General features: G+C 37.1%; 1 protein-coding gene across 10 annotated transcripts in view; it reads right to left on the bottom strand.

Annotated features, from left to right (window-relative positions):
- The window catches only part of LMO7 (LIM domain 7), a 198,168-nt gene that overhangs the window by 7,164 nt on the left and 166,380 nt on the right, over window positions 1-24,624 (bottom strand). For 7 of the 10 annotated variants that reach the window (XM_073663991.1, XM_073663996.1, XM_073664028.1 and 4 more), the window contains 13 exons: window positions 22,614-23,265; window positions 21,711-21,854; window positions 16,821-16,935; window positions 16,322-16,483; window positions 14,289-14,470; window positions 13,431-13,488; window positions 10,286-10,342; window positions 8,096-8,121; window positions 7,256-7,360; window positions 4,539-4,625; window positions 3,285-3,745; window positions 2,043-2,099; window positions 860-912 (listed from right to left, as the gene is read on the bottom strand). In XM_073663991.1, coding sequence (XP_073520092.1) covers window positions 860-912; window positions 2,043-2,099; window positions 3,285-3,745; window positions 4,539-4,625; window positions 7,256-7,360; window positions 8,096-8,121; window positions 10,286-10,342; window positions 13,431-13,488; window positions 14,289-14,470; window positions 16,322-16,483; window positions 16,821-16,935; window positions 21,711-21,854; window positions 22,614-23,265 — 2,159 coding nt within the window. Of the gene's footprint in view, window positions 1-859; window positions 913-2,042; window positions 2,100-3,284; window positions 3,746-4,538; window positions 4,626-7,255; window positions 7,361-8,095; window positions 8,122-10,104; window positions 10,147-10,285; window positions 10,343-13,430; window positions 13,489-14,288; window positions 14,471-16,321; window positions 16,484-16,820; window positions 16,936-21,710; window positions 21,855-22,613; window positions 23,266-24,624 lie in introns of all 10 variants that reach the window. The other 3 variants (XM_073664004.1, XM_073664020.1, XM_073664012.1) reach the window with 3 other exon arrangements.

The following is a 24,624-nucleotide window of genomic DNA, read 5'->3' as shown; positions in this document are numbered from 1 at the left end:
ATAGCACTGTACAGCTCGGAGTGAGGCCAGCTTTCTAAGGAACATCATTGGGGAATATTGGTTACTATGTGTCATGTACTATTTATTACAAGTTTCTTTATTCCACATCTGAGTAATGGGCTCCTAAAAAACCTAGAAATGCAGCAGCACCTTCTATAGGTACATTTCCGTGAAGGCAATAGAGTGTATATAAGAAAGCAGCACCCTGTCAATATTCAAGCCTCTGGAGAACAACCGGCCAATAGTATATATCTCTTGAAAAAATCCTTATTAGACATGGATAAGCGGAGAAGCCAAGCAATGCCCACCTTGGCTCGGATAATCCCTCATCTGAGAGAATTTTTGTTTTTCCATTTCTGATGGGAGTTTTTTTAGCTGAGGATTCACAGTATGTGTCTTGTTTTGTTGTTCTTCAAATACCCAGTCAGCAAAACCATACTCCGCCATCCCATGTCCTCCTATATATAATAAGTGACTCACTGGTATTTTATGCTCATTTATTTTAACTATACAGCATAATAATATTAAATGGGAGCATTATTAACCAATTGATTTAAATTCTAAATTTATCACAGTTAACATATGATGAGCCTACAATTTACTTTGGCATTTTTTATATCATCATGTTAGGGTCAGTATAAACTAGTCCAATGAGGGACAATATGCACAACATATCTAGGCACATTTGTATGCTTTGCAAACTTGCATTCGTGTGGCGCAATGACATTATACCACAAATTACAAGAATAATGTAATAGCAGTATATGAATAATAAAAAGAAAAAAATACAGAAATTGTCAATATTGTACAAGTTAATATAATAAAATTCTAAAAATATATATAATAAGCCAATGCTTACCGTTTTTTTGAGCCGGATAACCTGATGAATCAGAGGTATCCCTAAATTTGGTGCTAAGAAAATATATTAGATGAGACCATGGCAAAATCACCAACATTCACTGAAAGAATATATTGTGGTCTTATTAACGTTGCACGAAGCTCACGCATGCGTATAAAAATAAAAAAATGCATAATTTTACGCATCTTTGAAGGAAAGCACAAACTGCTTCACAGTTCGTATTAGAATCACAAAAAAAAAGCTGTGGAAATGATCGTAAATTTATAACCAGATATGACCTTTACTCTACAAGGGGTCCTGACATTACAGGTTGTAGTCATATTATGGGAAAGGACATACTAAAAGATGGTTTCTTCAACTGCATTTTAATGTGCACTTTATTTCCTTCTAATAGGTCTCTTTAAAGGTCCATTTTTTTGGACCTTTAAATAGTCATGTTAGAAGGAAATGGTTGCATATTAAAGATAAGGAAAACATTGTTTAATGTGTTTCTATACAGTGAGGGCAGTTTCACACACTGCTCTTTCCACGTTCGGTGGCCCCATCAAAAGGGATTCTACAACAACTAGACATAGCAGTGTGTCTTGGCGTCCGCCTGCAATGGGCATATTACGGACGTAAATGATGCACGACGGAGAACATGTAGGCTCAGTCTGCACCATTATAGTCAATGGCCCCGACAGCGCATAAGTCCGAATCTCGTTTTGCGGGGGGTTCAGACGCAAGCCCCCACAGGGCCATCGAACATGAGAAAGAACACAGTGTCAAAGGGCCCTCACAGCTAGCCATCTGTGTCAAGTACACAGATATAAGTATGGGTTATTTCACTTGTAAGTATAGTTATTAGTTTGATAGGAATACATTTACTGTGGGCATAAAAAACACAAAACAAAAGTAGTTTTCAAGGGAACATGAGGCGCTCTCTTGTTCATGGCCACTGATAAGGCCATGTAGCCACACTAGTCCATCAGCAGCTTCCATTGAAAGGCACTGTACATGTGCTATTATCCTATGCACTGCGTTGTACAGTAGGGGCTGGTGCATTGTCTGTTTATATGCCTCTCCTTCAGGGCCATGAAGAAAACTAAAATTAATATAATGCCGTTTCCAACACACAAAAGAAAAAACCCTAGGTGGCAATTTCTTTTTTTTCTTCATTTTTTTTTTATCATCTACTACCTACCTGTTGTATGATGTATAATCAGAATCATCAAATGTCCTTGATAATCTTGAGTAAGAACTGTAAGTACAAGCCATAGAAAATATTTTTATTGAATTTAATGAAATGTATTACAGCCCTCTAACAACAATTTACAACATTTTTGTATGCAAGTGGCTATCAAAGCAAGGTTTGCAACTAGTGATGAGCGAGTATGTTCGGTTAACCCTTTCGCCGAGTATACTCGGCCGAGCACAGAGTATTTATAGAATGCTCGGGCTTTAAGTTTTTGTCGCTCCGTGAACATGATTTGCGACTGTTTGACAGATTTAATACATGTTAGGAATGCCTGTTTTTCCAGCATTCCTCACATGTATTAAATCTGTCAAACAGTCGCAAATCATGTTCACGGAGCGATGAAAACTTAAAGCCCGAGCATTCTATAAATACTCGGTGCTCGGCCGAGTATACTCGGCGAAAGGGTTAACCGAACATACTCGCTCATCACTATTTGCAATCCATCATGTCAATTTTAGGGTTTTCTTTTTACATTACTTTTTTATACCCATTTTTAGAACCATTAGTCTTCAGAGTCCATTTATTTTAGACAACTTCTAACAGATATTGAATGTCAAAATCATCACTGGGATACAATGCAAAGGCCTAAAACTGAATGTTAGAACAAAAGGGCTTCAGGACTCCGCTTAGTGCCGGGTCCATTCTGCATCACTCAGAGCGGAAAGAAAACAGGGCAATCAATGATCACTTCTGGTTTCTTTCTGTAAAAGTCTAGAACTTTTGACATGAAAGGTACACTTCAAAAGAAGTATTAATCAAAGAGCTACATATAAATATCAAGATTTTATAGGCAAATGTTTTAATTGTTAATTTGTGGTGCTAACTTTTATACTTTAAGTGACACTTCATGATCACAAAAATTCTGAAATATTTCTGGAACACCTGCTATACGCTGAGATTTCCAGTTTCCAACAGTTTACTTGTCAACTTTCCAGTGTGAACTGGCACAGGTCAGCAGTTGCTTTATTACTAGAGAAGGGAGGTTAAATAACCACTCTACTGAGCTGCTGGATATACTGAAATATTTGCATTTCATTTAGTGTGTAAGGGAAAGTGTTTACATCATTTACTATGGTAAAAACACAAAAAGGTTAAAATATTATGTTAAAAAAAAATGTAGACACCAAAATACAGTAAAATATTACAAAATTACATTAAAGAGATTTACCATTTGCTAACAATGCTAACCTGATGTTTGGTCTTTGAATTAGTTCACTCTGTAATTTTAGCCTTTGCTGTTCCTCCTCCTGTTCTTTTTTCCTCTGCCATTCAACTTCTCTACGTCTCTTTTGTTCTTCCTCATTTTGTCTTCGTTCCTCGTCTTGCCTTTTTCTTTCCAATTGTTGCTGGACTCTGTGCTCTAATTCCTCTGCCCGGCGCTTGAGCTCCTCTTCCTCTGTTCGACGCTTGCGCTCTTCCTCCTCTGCCCGGCACCTGCGCTCTTCCTCCTCTGCCTGTCTACGTTGGGCTTCCAAATATCTCACGTTTTCCTCTTCCTTTTTTCTTTCACGTTCCTCTTCCCGTCTTTTCTCGTTTTCTTGAAAATTGTCATCACTGCTTAGTGAACCTTCAGACCCCTCTTTTCTCAAGTATGAAGGGGTATAAGAAGTCATGGACCTGCTGGTATGGAAATGTAGAGTCGCTGGTTCCTGTAAAAATTGTAAGGCATCAATGAGTTGACTAGTTTAGAAAGCCCATTTACAAATGCGCTAAAAGAAGTAATCAGCAGCTGAAATAGGAGTCTATTAATTCAGTGCCTAAATCTGTTGGCCAGACTGGAGTTGCTAAACAGGCAACATATAATGCATAGCTCCATTCTGGTTACAGTACAACTCAGATGGGCTGCTGCAAGGCAGATCTCGCATTAGGGTAAAGGGTATTTAAAACGTATGCGTTAGGACATTCTCCATAAAGTGCAGTACTTTTTCTGATGTTTGAAGGGTCTCTTTTTGTAGACTTTTTTTTAAATATTTTTGCATAACTGAAAACAACTAGCGGAATTAAAAACATTGAATGGGTCTGCAGATTTTCCTCAAATGTTGTTCTAGAATGCAGTTTGCATGGTACCATGAAGCCAAGACTTAACTTGGCCAACCACACTGCATTGCCCATACAAAATTGTGGAATAAACATGGGTTTGGCCAACTACCCTATCATGCACAAAAAGCCTCAGGCTCAAACAATTTCCCTTCAGCAGTGTCACATCAGGGAAGCGATCATTAAAGATAAAAGTGACAACTCACCAGTGACTTGGACTAGCCACTTGAGTCCCTTGTGTATAAAAGGAGATATTCCCCAAGCTTAAAGAAGTTTAAAAGACACCCATATAGTGCATCAGTTAAAGCCCACATTGCTTTTACAAACAAGTAGTACAAATGTATGAAAATATCAAAAGTGTAAAGCTAAATAGGAAAAAGAAAGTACATGATGTATGTGTCAAACCTGATCAGGAGGTCTTCCAGTCTCTGCTTCTTGCTGAGCCCTTTCCCACTCTTCTTTAAGTCTCTCTTGTTCCCGCTTATATTTTTCCTGCCAATACATTTTTGGAGATTTAATATAAACATTTTAGCAGTCTATGCACTTGTTCATTCTATTGTTTGAGAATATTTGATCTCTGCTAACATCACTGATGTGAAATGTCTCTCCACTGCACGGACTTGCACATATGCAATGTAAAGCTGTAGGATGCACAAATGCATTTTCCCCTCTCAAGGTTGACCTCTTTCCACTCCTAACCTACTTTATTCAGATATGTAGCCTATCTTTGACCTTTTTCTGTGTCATTGCCTGCCTTTTATATATTTTTTCGCTTTTATTTTTTCTTTCTTTACTGTAACCGGTTGTTCTCATAATTCCCGGCCTTATGATTCTAACATTTTACTATTGCACTTGATTTATAATGGCAGATTTTCAGGTTTTGTTTGATATTATATAAGGAGTACCATATTTTTCTACCCACTAAATTTGTCTTGTACCTTTTCTGGAATATTAAGGTGAATAGATTAAAGGGAACCGACAACCACCCATCCCCTTTTAAAAAATCATTTAGAAGACTGTTCAACCTTTTAAAAGTGAATATGTCACAAGATTTTTGCAACTTCATCTGTGAGCAGCATAATGTGGGCAAAAAGACCCTAATCCCAATGATATATCACTTAGTTTACTGGGTGCAGGAGTTCTTAGATGCAACATGAAGCAGAACTGAGAAAGTGTCCCTGCCCACACCAGGCGCTCTATGAACATAGTCTATTGACAGTGAGCTGTTTATTACAAAAGGGGCGGAGTCAGACTAACATGCATGCACTGCTGTAGTCCAGGCAATGATAATCACCAGATGATGAAATCTTCATTGTAAGTAAACAACGGCACACAGCTTGATGTGACACATCGTTGAAATCTGTGTTTTAACCCCTACCTTATGCTGTTCTCAGACTACATAGCAAAAACCTGCTAACAGATTATTTTTAAAAGATAAGCTAGTCTATACCTTTATGACCCCAAAGTGCTTCTCTAGCAGCAAGAAACTGCATTTTAAAATTCGGTCTGGAAGTGCTTTGGGGGCGTGATGATGGACTTACAGCTTCAAAGACTTCACTGTATTCCCAAAGTATCAGAATCCTCCCCAGGCTGATTGACAGATCAGTGGCAGTGTACCAGAGCAAAGGACTTGTCAATGAAAAAGGGAAAGGTACTGCTAGTTCGCGAATACAAGTAAGGCGGAATAGTGGTAAGGGCATCATCACTCCTCAATGCATTTACCACTCAAGATTTCTCAGTGTTTTGGTGTCAGAAAAAGATTAGCTGGCTTATCTTACACTTACATACACTTTCATGTAAATTGTTTTGAGTGTGGGGAAGAGGTAAAAGTTGCTGATTGGTTCACTTTAAACTACTTAACGCAATATCACATATGTACATGAATGTGGGGATCTGTTTTTAACAGCCAGAACCAGCTATTTACATGCTGGTTCACAGCAGCATGTAAATGGAACATGCGCCATTACTCGCGCTTACTGGCTCCCATCGGTGCTTTGTAACGCAATCAGTGGGTGCAAATAAATTACCATGGCAGACTGGGGCTGAAGGCCCCCATCGCCACCATCTTGATAAATACTGAGCTTCAAATCAGGCTGAGATTGACATTATATACTGCAATGGTACAGTATTGCAATATACAGTATAACCCTTCAAATGTCCCCTACTGGGACACAAAAATTGTGACAAACACTCAACTTTTTTCAATTTAAATCTATTTTTTTTATGATTTTCAGATTTTTTTTCTCTCTACTTAAATGAAAAAAAATCAATACAACTTTGGGTATCACCATAATCATTCTGACCATTGTAATTTTTACCACAGAATGTGTACCATAAAAAAGACAACACAAAAACATTGAATTTCTTGCACAATTTTACACACTTGGAATTTTCCCACCCCCATTTTCTAGTACTTTATATGGTCAAAGGAATGGTAGTATTCAAAACTGCAACTCATCCTACAAAAATTACGTTCTCATACAGCTATGGAGATGGACAAAAAAAAAGTTAAGGCTCTAAGAAGGGGAGGAATAAATGAAAGTGCAAAAACAAAAATTGGATGCAGAGGGAAAAGGTTAAGTGGAAAAGAAAAAAACTTCAAGATATTGAAAATTAAAATGCAACAGTAGTTTAAGGATATGGATACCTTTGGAAGCAATTTTTCTTTTTTACCTAAAAATGTATTTTGCAATTGGGTTTCATGAAAAATGTTGCGCCTATGGGCTTTTATAGGCTTTATGCTTTCCTGGTTGTAGGAGGAGTTAATTGAAAATTAGTGAAAACCCTTATTCTATTACGCATTTGTAACTATTTATTATTTTTTAACTCCTTTTTGCTGATTTATGACCATAGACCACATAAAGGTTGAGGTGAACTTTTATATGGTTATGAAACCTAAAAGGAGGGAGATAAATCCCTTACCAGTATCTCAACTAAATGGACATAATGGCATATTTTATATGGTTATGGCCCACCTGATAGGAATTTGCATGCCACATTCCTGTTAAAATTAATAAAATTTAACCTAATTAAAAGCAATAGGATTAGTTTCCCTCAACTGAGCTTGACCACTATACATATATGATCAATTTTTAGATAAATAATTGCATTTAAAATTTTACCTGCAACAGTTTTTCTTGCTCTTGGTGCCATTTCTCCTGCCTCTTCCTCTCCTCTTCAGGGTCCCAAGACCACCTTGTTGAAACGTTTATGGATGGAACTGGCATCTAAGAATAATTTGAGAAAAATGTATGAATGTATATATATACATACAAAAAATGAAGACACCACTCATCTTCGAAAAAAAAAAAAAAAAAAAAGATTAGCCCATAAGAGCTGATGCAACGTTTCGGCTCCAAATGTGAGCCTTTCTCAAGAGTGTGTGTGTGTGTGTGTGTGTGTGTGTGTGTGTATATGTATGTGTGTGTGTGTGTATGTGTATGTGTATGTGTATGTGTATGTGTATGTGTATGTGTATGTGTATGTGTATGTGTGTGTGTGTGTGTGTGTGTGTGTGTGTGTGTGTGTATGTGTGTGTGTGTGTATGTGTGTGTGTGTGTGTGTGTGTGTGTGTGTGTGTGTGTGTGTGTGTGTGTGTGTGTGTGTGTGTGTGTGTGTGTGTGTGTGTGTGTGTGTGCATCCTTATCGGTTTGCGCATATATAAGGACATACTCATGCAGACTAAGAACATTTAATTTAGCATAATTGGGGAGAATTACCAAAACTATAAGAAAAGTGGAGGAAATACATAAAGCAAAAAATAAGTTTCAAAAAGGGTTGTCCGGAATTGGAATAAGATGGATGATTTTTTCAGAAACAACTACACTACTGTTCTCGGTAGTGTTGATTATTGCAGCTCAGCTCCAGCAAAAAAAAAAGGCTAAGTGGCAATCCCACCTTTAATCCAAGGATAAGTGTGGTACAATTTCTGGACGCAAGTCGACAGGTTTTAGCATATTTACCTCTGGTGCAGAAGAATCTGTACTTCCTGGTAGTGAGGTGCACAAAAAAAAAAAAATACAAATAGGTCACAATCACAGAAAATAAAACATTTGTGCTGAAAACAAAAATAAGCAGCTTCAAGAGTGAGATTCGCCATTTCTGGAAACTTTTAAAACTACTTTTGTCTTCTAGTCAAGCAATATTTCATCAGCAAGACAAAACACTTTAAACCTTGAAAACTTGTAGCCTAAATTCATCTTTCAATGGACATCAGCATTTGCAAACTGATGTGAGAAACCTGGGGAATAATGTGGTCTTTATTTTAATGATATTGTCTATTCAATAAAACTAAATTGTCTAGAGACAATTTAATGGATTAATACAAAGATTTAAAAAGGTAAAGCAATTGTGACTTCTGCTTTATTTTGCTTATGCTAATCATACAGTCAAACTACATCCTACATGGACGAGGTTATAAAATGGCTATATAACTGGTTTTACAAAAACTGGTATGCTCTTAATATATTATATGAAGAGGAAAAGCGAATTTCCTACATGGATTATTGACCAGACCCATGTATCACAATTAACGTGGCTAGTTTTGAAAGCCCCCATTACAAAAGTTTTATAGTCTATACTGGATGACTGTCGGGTCCAGTGCGAGGGAAGCAACTTTTGGGAAAAACTGGGTCCTAATTGGAACTTGTCATGTTAAACATTATATCTGACATGTCTGTAGACAGCATCTTTTCAAGCAGTAGAAGCGGAGCAGATAGATATATACGTTTTTGTTGGAAAAGATTTGGTATAATTTATAATCTTTTAAACTCCTTCTTTCTATGGGTTAAAGAGTCCAGTGGGAGGTCTTATAAATTATATCCAGGCTTCCCTAAGTGAGTATACAAAGATAGCAGTAAATCCACTGATTAGGACCACCCACTTAACTCATGAGCACAAAATGACTACATGTTCCACACAGTGACATGACAACTGCCCTTCAAGGCCAAAACGCAATATAATCTGGTCTTTTACACTTTGCTACTATAGTAATAAGTAAACCAGATAATTAATTGGCACACATACTTCTCATTTACTTTCGATATGGTATTATACAAATGTTGCTCAATGCAGAATATGGCACAGCAAACAAAAAAAAAAAAAAACAACACGACAACACACTCAACAAGATAAGCAAGCATGCTTGTTAGTCTGAAATGACGAGGATTGTCATGCATTGCACAGAAAAAGCTATGGAACCATCTCAATTATTGTATGTGATGGACGTGGTCTTCTCTAATGCAAGACACACAAGGCATAGGCATCTACAACACATTTGATGGACAATAAAATGACATCACTAACTAAATGTAAAAGCATGAATAGCAGTAAAAGCGGAACAATAAACGTCTGTACTACACAATAAGAACATGTCATCTAGAAGCTATTTTATATAGGCTTCCCGGATGGCCAACAAGCAATAGTAATTAATTATCTACATCAATAGCATTGTTCTCCAGGATGGAATATGCTATTACTTCAAGAGGCTACTCTAATTATGCTGATTCAAGAACCTTTTAAGGAAGGAAAAATGTATATATACCGATGACTGAGTAGTAATGTTTATCTTGTACAATAAGGCCTGAATTAATACCAAGTTCTGGAGATCCATCCCCTTGCTTTTAATTATTGACCAAGGACAAAAACGGATTCCAGAAACAAAGGAGACAGCAAACAATGTTCTGCTCATCACCATGTTCTAGATCTATTACTAGATGAATGATGTGAGATCTGGCCTCCTGAATGTGGTGGATGCAGCTTTTATATAGGTATTGGTAGCATTAGTTGTAACCTAAAGCTACAAATATTTTACTGGTTCAGTAATAACATAAGGGCTTCTGCAGAATTGGCAAAAACACTGATGTTTGTGCTGAACCCGGGTTATCATAAGCTTTTTCTTGCGAGTGGGTTATTCGGCAGATATTGGTCCAAACATAAAGGAGAGGGACAGCACAGCAACAACTCCCATTACCACACAAGTAGACCCAAGAGCTGTAAGAAAAACCAGATGATCCTAGGGATAAAACAAATGGGTTATGTTGCTTTCAGCGTGTGGCAGGAGAAGCTTAGAACCCAACACCATGGTTAGTCCTAAAAGAACCTTTGGAAATTCGGCAGTAGCAAAGCAGCTGGTACTTGATCACAAGTGTTACCTTGCTCAAAAAACTGAGACCTCCTTTTATTGTTTCTCAAGGATATAGGTTCATGTTCTAATTGAAAGATACAAAGTAAAAAAAAACTGTTTCATAACCATTCCAATAATTTAGGGAAACCACCCCTATAGGTGAAAATTAAAATCACATTTTAGTAAACTTCTTACACGTATTAATCCTTAAAGAGGTTGTGGCAGCTTTCCTCATATATCAGTTTCTCTTGATTTACCACTGAAATGGCAAAGTTGCTGCATCTCTTCGTAGAGCCCTGAACCATTTTTCTCTTATTCTTCTTGAAAATGTATGAATACATTGATGTTGCCATTCCCCTTGTTACAGGGGGATATTAAGAAAAAACTGAATTAACTTAGTAATTAGGAGTGAGCCCCTGCACACTCTGAGAATGGCCAATCAATATTGACCGTGTAGGGGCACAGCCTTTAACAAGGTAAACTGTAACTCCCAAGTGTCAATTTCTACAATTTTAAGAGGGTTAACTGTGAATAAGCACAGTGTTAAGAAAACATAATCCAGAATTTTTATTTAATGGCTGAATTCAAGCATTTACTAAAACAGAGATATTACTAGATCTAAATGGGCCCTCTTTAAATCTACCTCTATTGACTTGGTAATCTTAACGTAGATTTACAGGGGATATCAATGTTCTATATAGCAATAGAGAGGTACAACAGCTTTTCGGTACTTTCATGTTTATAACTTTAAATATATAGCATGAAACTACCACCAAGTATTAGTATAAGTACTGCTATTTCATTAAGATTTAGATAATACATTTTCGATAAATGTAAGCAATAAACAATCCACAAATTCCAAAAGAATAAAAGGTAAATGCATTTGCAATTTGTTTACTGAAGTGAAGCTTCAACATTGAGATTACAACAATTTTTAATTATACTCCTTAACATTGAATTTGCAACACCAAGAAGGAAAAAAATTCATGGAATTATGAAAATCACAGGATCAATGGACATGTTAACGATATGCAAATGATGAAAAAATCTGACAATTTTCAAAACATCTCAAATTATTAATTACTGAATATCAGCTCAGTGCACAGAAACACATGCACTTACACACCTTGACATGCTATCCATGAGGTTATTAATAGTTTAGGAACATTCTGCCATAATGAATGCTCTTGCACACGCAAATCATCAAGATCTGCTGCCACGAGCTCGCTTAGCAATTGGAAATCAATGACATCCCAGATGTCCACGATGGGAGACAAGTCAACAGATGCTGCAGACTATGGTCGTATGCTTAGGCCACATAGGTTGCTTACAGTAGGTAAAAATCGAGATTTTTTTTTTTTAAATTTTGCTTCCACTATTCTTTATTTGCACATCATTAATATATGTAATCGAGTCTATGATTTTCATTAACTGCATGACTTTTAGTTTTTGTTTTGGCAATTTCAAAGTTGATGAGTGTATAAATCTTCATAGGGAAACAGTCTGAAAATAAAGTGGCTCCAAAGTGAAGCTTCATTTTAAAGGGGTTTTCCTACGAACAAAAGTTAATTTTAAAAATTGTCTGTGTCTGACCGTCTACAGGACATACCACAGCTCCTGAGCAGGGGAGGAAGCAAAAGACAATACAGACACTACATCAGGGGATCGCTGAGGATTCATTTTGTGAAGTAAAACATTTCACTGCCTGTTTTTAAACAATATTTTACCTCACAAAATGAATCCTCTATGATCCCGTGATGTAATGTCTGTATTGTTTTTGCTTCCTTCCCTGCCCAGGAGGTGTGGTATGTCCTGTAGACGGTCAGACACAGACAATGTTTAAAATTAACTTTTGTTCGTGTTAAAACCCCTTTAAGGGCAGAGTCAGACGGCCATATAAAATAGAGCAAGGTCAGGACGCAGTGCACGGACGGTAGGGAGAGCCGCTGGCCAGTCCGTGCACATCTTCCAATCTCGCTCCGATTTATACAGCCGTCTGATTCTGCAGTTCAGATTCAAACCATTCTTTCGTTACATGTCATACTCCTACACAAATGAAATAAAAAATCCCCTGCCAAGAGGTACAAATGAAGCTATCATTTTAGTGAAGTCAGTTCCAAGCAACTTGATGAAGATGTTTGCAGTTACCTTACTAGGCTCTCGAAAAAAAGAAAACACAATGCTGTAACTTATAAGCCACAATGGTATCTTTAGTCTGAACTGTAACACCGTGGAACGTGATCTGTCTGGTGATGCTGTACAAGGAGCCTCTGTTTGTACTGTATGCTCATGAGATATTTAAAGAAGGTGCACATATAAACTACTCTTATGTGAAGAAAAAGGAGCTTTTTTTTTGTTTTGTCGAGTAGTCCTAAAAAAAAAAGATTTGTAGGAACCTTTATGGGAAATGGCGATTAAGGCACAAACATGGTCAAGGATAGGGCATGTACTAGAAGTGCAGCGCATAATGTGAATAAAAATATTAAATAAAAGAAAAATCAATTTCCCACGATGTAACATGTGGAAAGTTCACTGTTTTTCCACAACACTTTTTAAGGAATGGGAAAATTCGAGGAAATTACACTATAACAGTGCGGAAGTCACAATATATAAACAGATACATAGTTCTATAGCTGTAACTACAATAGAAAAAGAAATGCAACCTTGATTTTAATCATTTGTTTACCGTCCCATAACTGCATGTTTTCACACAATAAGTAAACTACGGTTGTGTGAGCCAACATGGCAATGAAGCATGCGTTTACTTTACGTAGTGGGTGTCAATATGGCTATACACACATTATAAAAATTACAATCACATTTTACAGAAATAGTCTATTATCTGTTATCTTCAATGCATCCCTAATTCCATGAAGATGTAGGCTACACGGTGGCCCAAGCAGAAGGTTCAGAACGTGTCCTCTGCCCATCCTCACTCTTGTTACAATGGATGCCAGTCACAAAGTAAAAATCGGTTTGTCGCAACAATGCATATTGCACCCCAGCACAGATCTGAAGGCAGAGTGGGATCATTTCCTACCTGTCACACCCCTATCTAAATAGCATCATAAGCAGCAATCTACTCTACATCCCAGCTTTGCCCTTCTTTCATAATGTAGAGGTCTTGTATGAGTTAATTTACTGAAACATGAGGAACTTAAACGTACTATTACCTTTTTGCTTAGTATCCACTTCATCTTTAATTCCATTAACTTGTTTTTTCTCCTTAACCTATAAAAACAACAAAATGAATTATCTAGTGATTAAGTAGTGCACACGCGTCAGAGATACCAGATAATCATTAAAATGAAAGACTCCCAGAGCCCACACTGTTGAAATAAAAAATCCATCCTAAAACAATTTAGAAATGAAGCTTATTCCCAAGCTGTCCCTTGAGCAGAACACAGCTTTCAAGGGGTGAGGCTTGCATCTAGTGGCTTATGTAAGCAAGGCCCCCTAACCAAGGTTTATGATAGGCTTTGAGTGGGTTTGATGTCAACCCCTCCCCCTTATTCTTCACGCGCCTTAACAGGTTATATACAAAGGCAGTGGAGAACAAGAATGGAGGGGTGGGGAAGGAGAGATATCAAACCTATGCACAGCCTGGTAAAATCACATGAAGTTACCATACAAGAACAAGCAGAGATGTATGAGCTTTTAAAGCTTTAAACAGAATGTAGGTTGAAATACATTTTTATCTCCCTGGAGTATCTCTTTAATATGACACATCAAAGAGAATACCATCTGCTGTATTTGGGCATTTTCATGGGCTTGAGATTGGGTATCTTTCTTTGCATTCTGGAAAATGAGCTCTGACCTGAGGAAGAACACCTGATCTATTCTATGGTGCACACTGCACTGCAAAGGATAACCGCGTACTACGATCTTCATAAATGGTAGCTTTATTAACATTCACTTAATGAGATAAGCAAAACTCTTTAGGGTCAACATAATAATAAAAACTATGGATTTTAATATAAAGACACTGCAAAACAACATATTAAACAGAGCAGCATAAACATATTACTTACATTTCCTGGGTCAGGTGGGCTGCTTCTCACGGAAGTGCTAGGCGATCTGGAGGAGCTACTTCCCCTAGAGCTTGCATCAATCCACTTATTCTCAGGAGAACCTACAAGTTTGTTATCCATACTGGTCAGATTGAGGGTTTTATGGCTTTTGTACGGCAGGGAAGGTGGATCTCTGCCCCAGTCTGATTGGTAAGTAATCAATGCAGCGACACAAAGTATGAAAGTTAATGAAAAAACAAACACGAGACACAAGTATACAAAGTGATGAAGCAAGCAGCAAAAGCAATGTCACAAAGTGTTAGATCTCCGCAAAAAGGACCACCTTCCCAGACATGCATTTATACATGCAGTTAGACAGCACAATGAATACTTTACTAAAACTTACAGGCACTTTAACCATAGTTTCTTTTTACATTTATACTGATTTTCCAAAAACAGATATTACCGTACTGACAAAATAAATTAGTTTTACAAGGTGTCTCTCACCATCTCTGTCCTTGGACCTAAGCCTCAATATAACTATTAAAGTTCAGATCCAGCTACCGTATGTGCGTCTAACATCCATATAGGTATATAAAGAGATACATATATGGCAGAGTATTTTTTTTTTTTTTTTTTTACTTATCTCCTGCCTGGTTGGAACTCTACGCCACCCCAAGCCTTTGATTCTTTTATTTTTTTGTTACTCCTTCTAACAGATTTATACAGTTAAAGTGCCATTAAGTCACATACCAACACAAATAAAACAAAAAGATATCTAAAAGAGAGAAGAAAAAAAAAAGTCTATTGTGACCACCAGTTATAATTTTATTTAAAATAGCATTGAGGGTGGTTCATTAATCCCTACTATAAGTTTAAGGATTTCTACAAACACTAAAAAATGAATCCACCTGAAAGGATCATGACTGATGACTAATTATTCATCAAGAGAAAAAATACATAAAACTTTAAAGTTACTGTTCTGGTCAAAGATCTAAATTTGTTAGAAGCCATTATGATTACCATACTTTTATTTAAAGTACATTTCCCAAGTAGCCTGCAAATGTATCAAAATCTCCAATATTTATTCGCTACCATTTTAAAATCCCAAAAAGTCAAGCACTTAGTCTTTCCAGAATAAAAACATTTACTGTATTAAAAAGACATTAGTGTAAAAACAAATCCCAGCATATTAACCAAAGAATTTCAACTTTGCAGTCCTAACCATGGCTACTTTTTTAGATTTTATGTGCCAAGTCGCCATCCGCATCTTGGGACATAGTACTTTGTAAGTGCAGTGAACCTGGCATCATATGGATTTTTAGGTTTATTAGACTTTTGTTACTTTCATTTATTAGTTAGCTTAGTTTTATGTGCTACATAGAAACCAACAAGCAGACTGGCTGCTATTTACTGAAATAAAACATCCAAATGTCTGAGTGACATGTGAACGCCAATACTTGCATATGATGTTCATAAGAGGGTATCACACTTTTGGATCATTAAGAAAAATATGCCAAAAAAATTACTTATTCACAACAGTACTACACTCAAGGTACACAGGCAAACCAGATATTGATGGTTTCCAGGTAGCAAAGTTATTTTTTAGCTTTTTTAAGTCCTTCACTTTATTTATCCTTAACTGAAGTGATCTGTATAACTTATGGCTACATGTTTTACAAAGTAGTTCTAGCACAATATATGCAGCATGTCAAGCCTTGTGTGACATCAAAGTGCCATAAAAACATTTAACAGCCATATTCTCAATTATTTTGTTAAGCTATATACCCAGCCCCTGCATACAAAATTCTTCAGCACATCAATTCTGCCAGTTTTTAATAGTCATTATTACCATTTTCTATACAGCCAGCGACATCTAGATATACAAAATGTTTGTGCATCAAAATATGTGAAAATTGGGCTTTGCAGTTGAGTATTAAAAGGGTTTTGTTGTTTTTGTTTTATTTTTTTTGAAAACTGGCAAAATTCTCTAGTTAGTATTGCCAAAAGCTGTTAACGGGAACAGCACTAATGATATCTCAAGTGAAACTTACCATTCTTGCCGTATCGTCTGATATCTATTGCAAGGTTTCCGGTTTCCACAGCACTGTCCATGGCTCCTCTCCACTGATTATAGTCCATAGATGAAACCTTGATGCCGTTGACAGATAGAATTTCATCATCTACTTGCAGCTGGGAAAACTCAGCAGGGCTGCCTGCAAACAAATATACAGTCTCAGGTCAAAATAATTAGTCATATAAATTACGGTATATGAAATGAACTGTAGATTAAAAATTAAAGAAATACGTTTGCAACTTTGCACTTGGTGATTTGCATAACAAAATGAAAGATACACGGTAATAGTAAAATATAGAAGTAAACTTCAGTAGACTGCCATGATATATAAAAAGGCAAAACAAAAAAACACCACATACAAAACAAAAAAATATAAACTGTTAAAATGTAATGCATATTGTGTAACTGTATGTCAAACATTACGACACTTACAAATAACATGATAAAGATGAAAAATAAAAGACCCATTACTGTACCTGCATCAACGGATGTTACAAAAACCCCTGCGCTGTTCCAGTTTGTTTTAAACCCAAAGTCATTGCTGCTTCCAGGCTTCTGGTTAATGCTAATCCTCATGTCGCTGTATTGGTCCTGGAAAAAAAAAAAAGCACAACCTGAGTATCCAGTGTCTCTGACCTTTGTAGACAGGAAAGTCTATCCAGTACTGAAGGCAGGAGGTACACAATATACTCTCTAATTATCCATGAGAGACGCTGTCAGTGCACATTGTTCAGTTTGTCACCGAATTCCTTACACTCCCAACTGCTTTGTGCTCTGTGTAATGTGGAAACTGGTGACGCTCAATAAATGTGTATTTACCCTATAGTAAGTCACAGAATACCATCACTCTTAGGTCACGGCCCCACTATCAGTATTCGGTCAGTATTTTTTTTTTCAGGAGTGGGAACCAAAACCAGGTGACGAACAATCAGAGAACAGGTATAATAGAAACAAGTCACCAGTTCTGCATTTATCACCCACTCCTGGTTTTGTCTCCTACTCCTGAGAAAAAATACTGACCGAATACTGATAGTGGGGCTGTGGCCTTAGGCCTTTGTTAGCGTCCCATAGCACTCCATAAATTTTAAATATACATTTCCTAGGAGGAAAGGAAACCTTGTATGAAAGATTATATCTAGCCTTAGATTCAAAATAATTCAGCTGACAGATTATGGCAAAACCATTTCAAACTGAAAAACAAAAACTGTATTTTGGGACTTAATCCTAAAATAAAAAGCACTACAACAACTTAGCAATACTTTGGAAAAAGTATTTAAGATGCTGACCCAAAGACATAAGTAGATGTTGTAGGATCTCAACAGTTTTGATGATCTATGCCATCCTGTCAATAGAAACAAGAATCTAGACAAGCTGCACTTTCAGCTTTCTTAAAACCTCTCTAATCAACATTAGAGGTGTATTAAAAAAACAAAAAAAAGGAAACAGTGTGGCAGATATCAGCAGTTGCATTATTTAAGACGTTCTCCCTTATGCCACATATTAAATTTGCCCCAATTTGTTTGAAAATTTAGTTGACATAACTGAACATGTCAACCTCAGTATTGTCATAGGCTTGCTTCAATGTGTTTTATCTATTAGGAAGCCTTATCTACTTTTTTTTTTTTTTTTTTTTTTTTTTTTTTTACATGTACTGTAATGTTTTCACTGAAACTTTGGTGGTAGTTTCCATTTGAACTTTTACAAGTGTAAACCAGATACTAACTAACCAAGCATCAATGAGATTGAAGCGAATTTGTCACTAGATTTCACAATACAAATTGCATTAATAAAGTAATTACACCATCCTCAGATATCAGATCAATGTAATAATGTAGCTAGTCTGCACTGTGATATTTTCAGCAGCTTCAGCTAGGAGGTCGTTAGCTATTAATAGTGCAAACTATATAAAAAATAAAAGGACAACGTCCACCACAAAAGCATCAGAGAAGCCACTCTGGGAAACGGAACTGGCTTTTTCCTGAAGCGGCTTTGCCTAGGAAAACATTGGTGAGTCTGCAGACATCTTAAAACGCCGCGCGCATACCCCAATGATACATGCACACAACATCTTTTTCAGATGGATTCCACCATGGAAACTACATGAAAAATTAGTCAGAAAATGCTCAAAAGAATGAACACACTACAATTTGTTTGCATTAATAGGTAAAAACGACTTGCTGTGCATCTGTCCAGGATTTTGAGAGTCTTTTAACCACTTCATGTTTTAAAAACACCAAGGGGTTAAGTTTGACGTTTCCATTCTTCTGGTATTTTCCATTTGGAAGACACTCTGTACTTTATAATCCAAGTCAAATGTGAACGCTTAAGTCGCCTGGACATCTTTTGAAGCGTTTTACCGTTGTTTTTGCTTAAAAGAATGCTAGCAGTTTCTTAATTATTCAATGGAGTGAAAAAAATGACCAGAAAATTACCATAAAAAAGATAATCACAAAATCTATAAGAAAATAATATAAAAAAAACACTGTCGACAAAAGCAAGCGGATAAACGCTTAGGAATTGAACCCTGAAATTGACAAAAGACACTACAGGAAAAAGTAAATGGTATATTTTCCTGAAGCGCCTTCTGCTTGAAAAACTTAGCGGGTTCGTCAGAGTTTAAAAGATGTCGTGTGCACATGCCATATGGCTGTTTTTGCATTCATCTAGATATGTTTTTCATTTATGAAAATCTGACATTTTACAAAAATTTAGAAGCACTTTTCAATATGTGAATTTTTATGGTGCTAAAACAGTTAAGTAATAAATAACATTTACCTCATGTCTACTTTGCATCCCCATCGTTTTTCAAGTCATTTTATTATGATGATGTTAGGGGGCTTAAAAGTTTAGCAGCAATTTTTCATATTTTTCAAGGAAATTTACAAAACCTATTTTATGTGTGACTGAGGGAACTAACTATTGCAAAAAAAACTGATAATATTTTAAAAACTACACTCTTAAAGTATTAAAAATTGCTGTCAGGAAGTTTGTTAACCCTTCACGTGCTTCACAGTAAATAATGAAAATTTGAATGTAAAAATGAAAAAATATTTTTTTTAGCGAAAAAAATGTAATCAAAATGAGAAAATTAACCCCACAATGTGTTTTGCAGTTTCTCCTTTAAGTCGCAATATCCCATATATGGCTAGAAACTACTGTTTGGGTATATGAAAGCTCTTCTCTCAAACCCTATTTGACTTTGGGAGTGCTAATTTGGATGGAATACCTTGTGGATGACCTGTAACATATGCAAAGCCTCTGAGGTGCCAAAACAGAAATAAATTCCCCCCAAGTGACCCCATTATTTTTTATTTATTTTTTTAATTTTGTTCCAGTGCAGTGCATTAGACCGGTCAGTTTTACACTTGCATATAGACTCTTTAGACCCTGCTGATGGTATATAACAGGCCACTATAGCTGGCAGATCAAGATGCCATTGTTTGGCCTCAGGTTGCTACAGCAACCATCAGTACAACTAAATCGCATCGCGGGGAAGACAATGGAGTGACTGGGAAGAAAATGGAATTAGGCTATGTGCCCACGTTGCGGAAATGAAGCATATTTTTTACGCTTCTCCCTGGAAGGAAAAACGCATGCGGATTTTACATGCGCTTTTCCCGCCAGGTAGAAGCGTTTGTCAAGCGTTCTTCACATGCATTTCCGCATGCGGGTTATCAAGCGCTTTCCAAGCGATTTTAGCATCACTTGGAAAGTGCTTGACAACTCGGTCACACTTTATAAATCCATGCAACCGGCATGGATTTATAGTAGTGTGACCAAGTTAGTTAAAAAAAAGAATAAGAATGGTGAAAAATAAAAAAGTTTATACTCACCTTCCGATGTCTTCCCGGTGTTTTGTCTGCTCCGTCCGGTGTCTTGCACTGCTTGCGGTGGTGTGAATGACCTGCGGTGACGTCATTGAGCCATGTGATGGGTCACATGACTCAGTGACGTCATGGCAGGTCCTTCACATCAACGCGAACATTGCAAGATACCGTCCCGGAGCAGACAAAACACCGGGAAGACATCGGTAGGCAAGTATAAACTATTTTTTATTTTAAATTCTTTTTTTACAGTTTTCTATGGTACCCAGGTCTGGATGAGAGTCTCCTCTCCTCCAGACTTGGGTACCATCAACACATAGAAACGCATAATATCCGTGTGTACAAATGTACTGACACGGATATTATGCGTTTCAATGCAAGTCAATGGCGGAGATTACGCTGCGCGTCCGCAAAATCATTGGACATGCTGCGGATTTCTGAGCGCAGCATAAACGCTGCAGAAAAATCCGCAACATGGGCATTGAAAGTGCGGCTTGTCATTAGGGACCATGGGGGCGGATTACCAAGCGTTTTCCAAGCGTTTATGCTGCGGAAATTCCGCAGAATAAACGCTTGTGAAACGCTACGTGGGCACACAGCCTGAGAGTGGGCTCCCTTCCTCTTACAACCATATAGATGTTGCAGCTGCTATTCACCATGGTATCTGGTGGGTTACACAGACCGAATCAGTGCTGGCGACGAACCGGTTTGCTGTTACAGGAGATCGGCTGTAAGTTAATCAGAGCTCCAGGCCGTGATCGTGTGAGTACTGCTCCTGTACCCTCACATTCACCATGGTGTACTTGTAAGTCATGTTGCAAGAACTCCTTCTCAGTCATGACATACATGCATAACAAATGTCGGGAAGGTGTTAAGGCAGATATATGGTAGTTAATAGTGTTGAGCGAGTATGTTCTATTAACCCTTTCGCAGAGTATGCTCGGGCCGAGCTCCGAGTATTTACAGCTGCTCGGTGATGAGGTTAAATCGCTCCCGTGTGCATGATTTGCAACTGTTTGACAGCTTTATTACATGTGAGGAATGTGTAAGAAATAGACATTTCTCACATGGAATAAAACTGTCAAACAGTTGCAAATCATGCACACAGGAGCGATTTAACCTTATCACCGAGCAGCTGTAAATACTCGGAGCTCGGCCCGAGCATACTCTTGACAGAACATACTCGCTCAACCCTAGTAGTTAACCAAACGCAGGCAAAATTTGAATACCAGATAATTGAAACGTGTCACCCGATTCATGCTGCCAAAATTGGGCGCAGCATGGATCGGATCCTGGCTACACGATTACAGCCAGGATCTGAAGCAAGTTGCTCGCAGTTTGGACAGCATGAATTAGACGACAGGTTCCCTTTAAAACATAGGACATGTGTCATTCTGTGGAATAACTTCACTTAATGTAAATGGGATTTTGTTAAACCCCATTGATCTTCATTTTTCTGCACATTTGTATCACACAGACAACGCATTAAAGGTATCTGTGCTGAAATTACAATACACATGTGATACTCCATGAGCACATTACCAGAAGGCTCCTGGTGTTTTTTTTTTCATATTGTATATTATCAGCCTCATCCTCACTATGAAAGGCACTGCTGGGTTTCTCCACCTCTGGCTTGTTATAATGGGACTCAATTGCTGAACCATTGTACTTTCGTGTATCATCAACCTAGAAAAACACAACAAAATATTTAAATCAACCATTTCTATAAAATTTACTTGTAAAAACAAACACCACACAAAAAAAAAAGCTGTCTGGCTTTGACTTACTTCACTCTCCCCATACAGAGCACATGAATGATCAGCAAAGATGCATTTATCTATTTATCTGTATGGGCAAGCTAGGAAAGATAACAGATGAAAATACCTATTTCAGAACCAGTGTTTAGTTAGGTTCACAACTCGGATTACAACTTCGCCATGGTTTTCTGCGTAAGAAATTCGGCAGCAATTTATGTGCTGTAGATTCACTTGAGGATTAGCTACAATGTCATTAAACGGGGCTAATCCTCGACTTTTTCTTGTCTATTCCAAAATATGCAGCACGCTACTTATTTCTAAAGCAGATTTTTTCTGTAATTCCAAAAATTAGCTCAGATATTTCACACTGCATGCCAATGAGGTTGTGGAAACAAGACTTACATGGGATGTGGACTGTAGCTGGATTTTATACATTGAGTCAAGGATAAATCCATGTCAATTCCAATTTGTGATAACATATCCATTAAGCTGCATCATGGCACAGCAAAATTTTGGTGCAAAGGTTATGTAAAGTTAGGTAAAAGTATATAGAAATGTGCCATATTTATCAAACCGCATGAGACACTGATAAATTTGGAGCTTTTAAAGATTGTAAACAGAGACAACATGTATAAAATGCTAATTTATCATTCATAAAAGCAAAGCACAAATGTAGCAATTTCCTTACTGTGTATGACTTGGTAAATGAGGAAATTCCTTTCGACTGGGAACCAAAAGGTCTTGGAGTAACCACTGATGTCAATCGAGAAGTATCTGTTTTTTGGTATCCTCTTGGTAATGAAGAGGAAATCCGACTAGGCTTGCTTTCTGTAGTCAGGGAACTGGATGAATATGGCATGCTGCTGGAGTCAGAGGGTGAGGATTTTCCTTGCACTGCATAACTCTTCACTGAATAACTAGTGCTCTTACTTGTATATGGCTTATCTAATTCAACAGTATTTTCCTTTCCATACAGTGTCTTCGTAATTGGTCTAATCTCAGGGATTTCAACCTTGGGTGACTGTTGCACTGTAAAAGTGTCATCACTGTGAATCTTTGCCTGGGGATCAAATTCTGTCTGGCCACTAGGAACAGATTCATCATCTTCAAAATTTATTAAATTGCCATCATTTTCATCCTTATGTGAAGAATAATTTTGGGTAGCATACACAGAAACTTCTTTTGTTCTTGTATACGGGATATCCACTGTGTAACTCTTTTCTAAAACTGGCTTGGATGGGATAGCTGGCTCCCCAAAGACATCATCATTTGATGAATACATCTGGCGAATTTCTGACCTTTGATATCCATTATTGTGGTTCTCAGTTTCTCTATCCTCCCTTAAAAAAAATTAGAATTTTTTGTTAATTTGAAACAAATGAACCAGTCACAGTTGATAAAAACTTACTGTACAAATACATTTCCTTCGTGATGGAATTGTGAGAATGAAATTGGAGGAAATGGAATTTCACATTTTTGGAGCATTTCTGAAGCTAAATACATTTTGGCTTTCTTTGCTTTTCTTAAACATGAGTTGTGTTCATCAGCCTTGGGAATGAAAGATGTGACCTTTTTCTCACTCTCTCCAAATTTTATTGAACTCACTTTCATTTTGCAATTTAGAAAAAAAAGACCTGATACAGTGCCAGAAGTTTGCAACCTTGGCCAAAATTTGTGTAGCTCAGCCATGGACAAAGACTAAAAGATGGTTATCTGTTTGGTGAATGTACACTGCCCGAGAACAATATTATAAATAAATAGAGATGACGTAAGTGAGCAAAATATATTTAGTCATTGATTTTCAGTTTCATTTAAAAATTATTTTAAAGGGGAAACTCAGAAACTAGGCACATTATGGTATATAAATATAGGTCATAATAGACCATAAACAAAAAAATGTGCAATATTGGCCACTCCTATATCAAACTGGAGAAACTGAGAAAAAAATGGAGTCTTGAAGGCTAAAAATACTTTGCTTTATTAGTACAAAAAATTCTAAAAACAATCACAAAGTTTATACAAAAAGAAAAGACATACAGGCAACAAATAACCACACAAAAGATGAGAGTACACATTAAAAAGGAAGAGAGGGAAGTCCTGTGCAAAGGGCAGAAGGTAAATACAGAGGAAAAAAGGAGGGTGTGGGGGGGGTTGAGGAAAATGCTATATATATATATATCTATATATATCTATATCTATATATCTATCTATCCCTATGGTATTTAAATATGTTAAATTCCTCCAAGAATTAAACCTTCTAGATACTAAAGAAGGGGCCAAATCATAATGGTCAGATCTTACCCATGAGTCTGGACAGTCCCTCACTGATAAAGTGCAACCCCAATGCACGTTTTGCGCTTTTAATCCATGGCTTTCTCAAGGGGAAGTAATACTAAGTAATACTCCCCCTCGAGAAAGCCATGGATTAAAAGAGCGAAACGTGCGTTGGGGTTGCACTTTATCAGTGAGGGACTGCCCAGGCTTATAGGTAAGATCTGGTCCCTTCATATTTAAATACCATAGGGATAACATATATAGAGGGAATTCCCCCCCCCCCTTTTTTCTTTCGTATTTACCTTCAGCCCTTTGCACAGGACTTCGCTCTCTTTCTATTTAATGTGTTCCCAAATTTTTTTGTATGGTTATTTGTTGCCTGTAAGCTTTTTCTATTTGTATAAACTTTATGTGATTGCTTTAGG

Source organism: Phyllobates terribilis, unplaced genomic scaffold, assembly GCF_046119375.1.
Source record: "Phyllobates terribilis strain yellow unplaced genomic scaffold, ASM4611937v1 Scaffold_2__4_contigs__length_985480577, whole genome shotgun sequence".
In the NCBI taxonomy this organism is placed as follows: Eukaryota; Metazoa; Chordata; class Amphibia; order Anura; family Dendrobatidae; genus Phyllobates; species Phyllobates terribilis.
Note: the sequence above shows the minus strand (reverse complement) of the source record. Positions and strands in the feature narration are given on the sequence as shown.